At 58.7% G+C, this 6,455-nt stretch overlaps 1 protein-coding gene across 1 annotated transcript; it reads right to left on the reverse strand.

Moving 5' to 3' along the window:
• Window positions 1–295: 295 nt before the first annotated feature.
• Window positions 296–1,180, reverse strand: LINJ_14_0700 (putative fatty acid elongase; the record flags this gene model as incomplete). Its single annotated transcript, XM_001464214.1, has 1 exon — window positions 296–1,180. One exon carries the CDS (start codon window positions 1,178–1,180, stop codon window positions 296–298), a length of 885 nt encoding a protein of 294 aa, XP_001464251.1.
• Between the last annotated feature and the right edge of the window lie 5,275 nt (window positions 1,181–6,455).

Consider the following 6,455-nt stretch of genomic DNA (forward strand, 5'->3'; position numbering starts at 1 on the left):
CCTCACACACACACACACACAGAGGAAGGGAGGAAGGGAGGGAGGGAAGCAGAGGCACGCGAGCCGGAGAGCGGCCATGATGAAAACATGGCTAGTTCCTAAGCGTTACGACTCTCTCTGTCCTCTCCTCCTCCTCCTCCTCCCCATTTCTTTGCGCCTTGTTTTCCTACCCCCCGGTGTCAAGTGCAGGAACCTCTGTGCGTGTGCTTCTTCAAGCCCCCTTTTTTGTTGTTGTCGTCGCCGCCTCTGGCTTGGTGTTTGCTGTGGATGGTATGTTTAAATTTTTTTTTCCGGTTTACGCGGACTTTTTGGCGGCGGCGTCGCGAGCGGGGCCCTTAATGTACGAGTTCACGTACAACTCACAGAAGAGGTACAGGTAGGATAGGTACATGAGGGCCCCAAAGCGGGCTGCGGACTTGGGGACGGCACACGGCAGCTTGTGAACGTCCTCAATTCCAGCGTTATAGGACGACACATTCACCGTGTACGAGTAGAAAGTGAGCGCGGTGCCGCCGACCATCTGCAGAATCTGCAGCGCCGTGATCAGGGGAGCGAAGGGGCGAAGCAGCTTCTTGGCGCCGCATGCGCACAGGGCAAAATACATGTACATGATTGAGTGCACGAAGATATTCATGGTGGAGAAGACGGCCATCGTCGAGTTGCCGACGGAGTAGCTGAGCCAGGCGAACATGAGCACTGAAACGTGATGGTACCAGTGCAGGAACGGCGGCGTCTTCTTCTTTTGCAAAATTAGCCACAAGGTGTCGACGAGCTCAGGGATCTTACTCAGCACGAACATGGCCAGCCAGGAACCGCGTGGGGAGGTGTAGGCGAGCTCGACGCGGTATTCGCACACAGTGCTCTTTAGGCCATTGCTCTTGATGGAGGAAAGCAGCGCCGGAACCAACACGATCGCGCCGCAGATCGAGAAGCCAGAGAGCATGAAGTTCCACACTATCATGCTTAGGCGCAGCCACTCCGGATCTGCAGCCGGCTTCGCGCGCCTGCCGTCGGCGGCCGGTTGCGGCGCGGGGTTCTCGCCGAGGATGGCCTTGGCAATACCTGGGCCGTAGCGCACCATGCCGAGGTAGGCAAACACCAGGTAGCAGGCGTAGTCGACGTTGTCATACATATACTGCTGAACCACGTGACCGTTCACGTACTCCTCAAACGGGAACATTTTTCGTCTTTGTGGGGACCGAGTGGGGCAGCACGCGGGCGAAGGCAGACACAGACACACACACGCAGAGAGAGCGGCACCCGCCCTTTTTCTGTGTTTCACCTTATCGAGGAGCACAAGGTGGAGAGGGCGAGTGAAGACTAGGCTAGCAGAGGTGCTAATGGCGGCTCAAACGGCGACAGACTGGCCCAGCAAGGATACACATACACCTACCAAAAAACAACAAAAAAAGAATGGCACGGCAGATGTGCGTATGCGTGTAAGTAGTGGGGGTGTTCATGATTGTGCGACACGCGGGCAAGCGTGCGGAAACACACACGCCCAAGAGCAAAGGAAAAAAGAACGAAAGCGACGAAAGAGGGAGAGAGGGGAGGGGCCACGAAGAAGTAGTGTAGAGGTCACAGCATAGAAACCTCATCGTAAACATATCCGCACACATACACAGAGATATACGTCTGCTTGCACTTTTTCACGCATGGGATCACCTCCACAAGCGTGAAAAAACCAACACGTAATGCCATGACACACACAAAGACAGAGACACGTACATATGCGTCTGGCAACAAGGAGGCACACGTCTTTGCCTTTAAGCAAAAAAGCACGCTTATCGTTGGGAGTGCGTACACCGCACTCCCGTCCGTATGTGTGCGCTGGTGTTGGGTCACGAATCGCGTGCATGGGACATATGTAGCGCAGCTTCAGACCCCCACTCTCCTCTGCGTGGAATGATGCGTCAGTCGGACACAAAAAAAAGAAAGCAAAAGCAACCCATGAACGGCGTCCCACCATCATCTTTTCGGTGATGCAGTCGCACTGCGCATGCCCTCCCCACCGACAGAACTTGCAGCAGCGGAGATGCACACCAACACACAAGAGGCAAGCACAGCGAAAGAGAGAGAGAACGACTCGCATACAGGCACACAGCAGCGGGGTGCACCAACACAACCACCCCTTGCGTGCATGCGTGTCTGCGCGCTCGCGCGGCAGCTACGAGTGCTTCGACTGCGGCCGAGTCTCGGTCGCTGCTTCTTCCTCCGCCGCCTCTCTTTCTCTGGCTTCCTGGAGTTCACGTATGCACACGCGCGTCTGCGCCATGGGCACGTTCTCATGTTGTTGCTCGAAAAACACAAAAGCGCAAAACAGAAAAAAAAACGCATATGAGGGGTGTATAAATAGATCGTGAAGACACAGGGGAAAAGGAAACGCGCGCGCCGCGTTGGACGGGCCGGCCAAGCGTCCCGTCCGCGCCTCCCTCCTCCGCAGGGCAGCGCAGTAGTATAGAGAGACTGTATATAAAAGAAAAATAAATGCGCGCGTGTGTTTACCTCTGTGTGCGCAGCGAAGAAGTACGGCACGCAGATCAACGGCACCAACAACAATGCGAATCCGAATCCTTCGATAGAGGCCAGCAGCGGCTTTGCAGCCATACCTGAGAGACACACACACACACTGACCCGCATGTGGCGATATCTGGTGAATCCAGAAAAATGAGCTGGGGTATATATAAGGGGTGGAGATTAAGGCGAAGACACTTTATAAAGAGAGACGCAACAGGCAGCCAGAGCAAATAATGATAACAATTATAATAACACCAGCAAATAACAAAAGAAAACAAGACCGTGTCGGCGTAACAGCGGGGACGGGCGGGGCAAGACATCCGCGCCAACGCCACCATCGCCACGCTACCCGCAAAGAACGCTAGAGCGATGCGCACCTCGACAGACCGACAGGAGAACGGCCTTTTCAACGTGTCCGTTCTCCGCCGTGCAACCAGGGTGACACGCCACTCCTACCCCCTCCCCCCGGCCCGTCACAGGCCCCATCGCGTGGTGCGAGGCAGCCGGTGGACACGCCTTACAGCAAAATGCCGACCCGGCCATCGGAGCACGGCCCCTGCCTCCAGCGCTACCCGCCCGCCTCGCAGGTCGCCTCACAGCCGCTCCCCCATCATGCCGGGCGCACGTGCTGCATCCCTCCCCCCTCTCGGCGCGGCACAGGCTCCCGGCACCGGTAGGCAGCCATGGCCGCGTGGCGTACGTTGGAGTCGCGCAGACGCTTTACCCATCATACGAATCGTGCAAACGTGTTCACGGTCGCATGCAGCTCCAACGCAACGCCATCCCACGGCCTCACCGCCAACCTCAGTGGCGCTAAATCGCACGGAGCCCACACCCTTACGTCGTAGGTGCTCGACACTGTCACCACCGGAAGTGGCGCGGTGGCTGGCACGGCGAAGGGGCTGCTCGGCTTCCTCCCCACAATGAGTGGGGGGTGATTTTTGGGGGAGGGGGCACCGGACCCTGAGATGCCACGCTGGGGTGTCTCCAGGTCGTCCGGGCACGTGCACGGCAGACGGCAGACGGCAGACGACAAAAGCGCACGACACAGGGAGAGGTGGAAGCCGTGGAGGTCACGCAGGCTTCTACGGACACACACGGCGCGGTCGCTGGGTGAGTGGGGCGGCATTACCAAAACAGCAACGACCGACCGAAGACACCAACAAACGAGCATAGCAACTTGCATCGTGGAGAAAAGGGAGCCCAAGTGGGCGCGGCGGCACCGCAAGAGTGCGTAAGCCGGCGGCCTGATGGTGGCGTACGTGGCCGCAACCCGCAGACTTTCTCATCTACTTCGCCTACTCCAGCTTCAGCATACATGGAGGGGCGGGACACAAACGGAGTGTCTTATCCGATCAGCGGGTCGGCGTGAGGGCCAGCATGAAAGGAGGAGAGGCCACACACACACAGACACGAAGAGAAGAGCCACAGCATCAATGAAGTCAATGCTCTGACGTCCTTCGCGAGGTCGTCAACCACCACCACTGGCGTCTTCCTCAAGGTGCGCGATCGCGCTTGCGCAAACAGCGCCACCCTTCAGCCAAGGAAGACACCCACAGAGAGAGAGAACGACTCGCATACAGGCACACAGCAGCGGGGTGCACCAACACAACCACCCCTTGCGTGCATGCGTGTCTGCGCGCTCGCGCGGCAGCTACGAGTGCTTCGACTGCGGCCGAGTCTCGGTCGCTGCTTCTTCCGCCGCCGCCTCTCTTTCTCTGGCTTCCTGGAGCTCACGTATGCACACGCGCGTCTGCGCCATGGGCACGTTCTCATGTTGTTGCTCGAAAAACACAAAAGCGCAAAACAGAAAAAAAAAACGCATATGAGGGGTGTATAAATAGATCGTGAAGACACAGGGGAAAAGGAAACGCGCGCGCCGCGTTGGACGGGCCGGCCAAGCGTCCCGTCCGCGCCTCCCTCCTCCGCAGGGCAGCGCAGTAGTATAGAGAGACTGTATATAAAAGAAAAATAAATGCGCGCGTGTGTTTACCTCTGTGTGCGCAGCGAAGAAGTACGGCACGCAGATCAACGGCACCAACAACAATGCGAATCCGAATCCTTCGATAGAGGCCAGCAGCGGCTTTGCAGCCATACCTGAGAGACACACACACACACTGACCCGCATGTGGCGATATCTGGTGAATCCAGAAAAATGAGCTGGGGTATATATAAGGGGTGGAGATTAAGGCGAAGACACTTTATAAAGAGAGACGCAACAGGCAGCCAGAGCAAATAATGATAACAATTATAATAACACCAGCAAATAACAAAAGAAAACAAGACCGTGTCGGCGTAACAGCGGGGACGGGCGGGGCAAGACATCCGCGCCAACGCCACCATCGCCACGCTACCCGCAAAGAACGCTAGAGCGATGCGCACCTCGACAGACCGACAGGAGAACGGCCTTTTCAACGTGTCCGTTCTCCGCCGTGCAACCAGGGTGACACGCCACTCCTACCCCCTCCCCCCGGCCCGTCACAGGCCCCATCGCGTGGTGCGAGGCAGCCGGTGGACACGCCTTACAGCAAAATGCCGACCCGGCCATCGGAGCACGGCCCCTGCCTCCAGCGCTACCCGCCCGCCTCGCAGGTCGCCTCACAGCCGCTCCCCCATCATGCCGGGCGCACGTGCTGCATCCCTCCCCCCTCTCGGCGCGGCACAGGCTCCCGGCACCGGTAGGCAGCCATGGCCGCGTGGCGTACGTTGGAGTCGCGCAGACGCTTTACCCATCATACGAATCGTGCAAACGTGTTCACGGTCGCATGCAGCTCCAACGCAACGCCATCCCACGGCCTCACCGCCAACCTCAGTGGCGCTAAATCGCACGGAGCCCACACCCTTACGTCGTAGGTGCTCGACACTGTCACCACCGGAAGTGGCGCGGTGGCTGGCACGGCGAAGGGGCTGCTCGGCTTCCTCCCCACAATGAGTGGGGGGTGATTTTTTGGGGGGGAGGGGGCACCGGACCCTGAGATGCCACGCTGGGGTGTCTCCAGGTCGTCCGGGCACGTGCACGGCAGACGGCAGACGGCAGACGACAAAAGCGCACGACACAGGGAGAGGTGGAAGCCGTGGAGGTCACGCAGGCTTCTACGGACACACACGGCGCGGTCGCTGGGTGAGTGGGGCGGCATTACCAAAACAGCAACGACCGACCGAAGACACCAACAAACGAGCATAGCAACTTGCATCGTGGAGAAAAGGGAGCCCAAGTGGGCGCGGCGGCACCGCAAGAGTGCGTAAGCCGGCGGCCTGATGGTGGCGTACGTGGCCGCAACCCGCAGACTTTCTCATCTACTTCGCCTACTCCAGCTTCAGCATACATGGAGGGGCGGGACACAAACGGAGTGTCTTATCCGATCAGCGGGTCGGCGTGAGGGCCAGCATGAAAGGAGGAGAGGCCACACACACACAGACACGAAGAGAAGAGCCACAGCATCAATGAAGTCAATGCTCTGACGTCCTTCGCGAGGTCGTCAACCACCACCACTGGCGTCTTCCTCAAGGTGCGCGATCGCGCTTGCGCAAACAGCGCCACCCTTCAGCCAAGGAAGACACCCACAGAGAGAGAGAACGACTCGCATACAGGCACACAGCAGCGGGGTGCACCAACACAACCACCCCTTGCGTGCATGCGTGTCTGCGCGCTCGCGCGGCAGCTACGAGTGCTTCGACTGCGGCCGAGTCTCGGTCGCTGCTTCTTCCGCCGCCGCCTCTCTTTCTCTGGCTTCCTGGAGCTCACGTATGCACACGCGCGTCTGCGCCATGGGCACGTTCTCATGTTGTTGCTCGAAAACACAAAAGCGCAAAACAGAAAAAAAACGCATATGAAGGGTGTATAAATAGATCGTGAAGACACAGGGGAAAAGAAACGCGCGGCCCCCCGTTTGGAGGGCCCNGCCCANCGNCCCCNCCGCCCCTCCCCCCTCCGCGGG

The sequence above is a fragment of the Leishmania infantum genome, chromosome 14 (genome assembly GCF_000002875.2).
Source record: "Leishmania infantum JPCM5 genome chromosome 14".
NCBI classification, from domain to species: domain Eukaryota; phylum Euglenozoa; class Kinetoplastea; order Trypanosomatida; family Trypanosomatidae; genus Leishmania; species Leishmania infantum.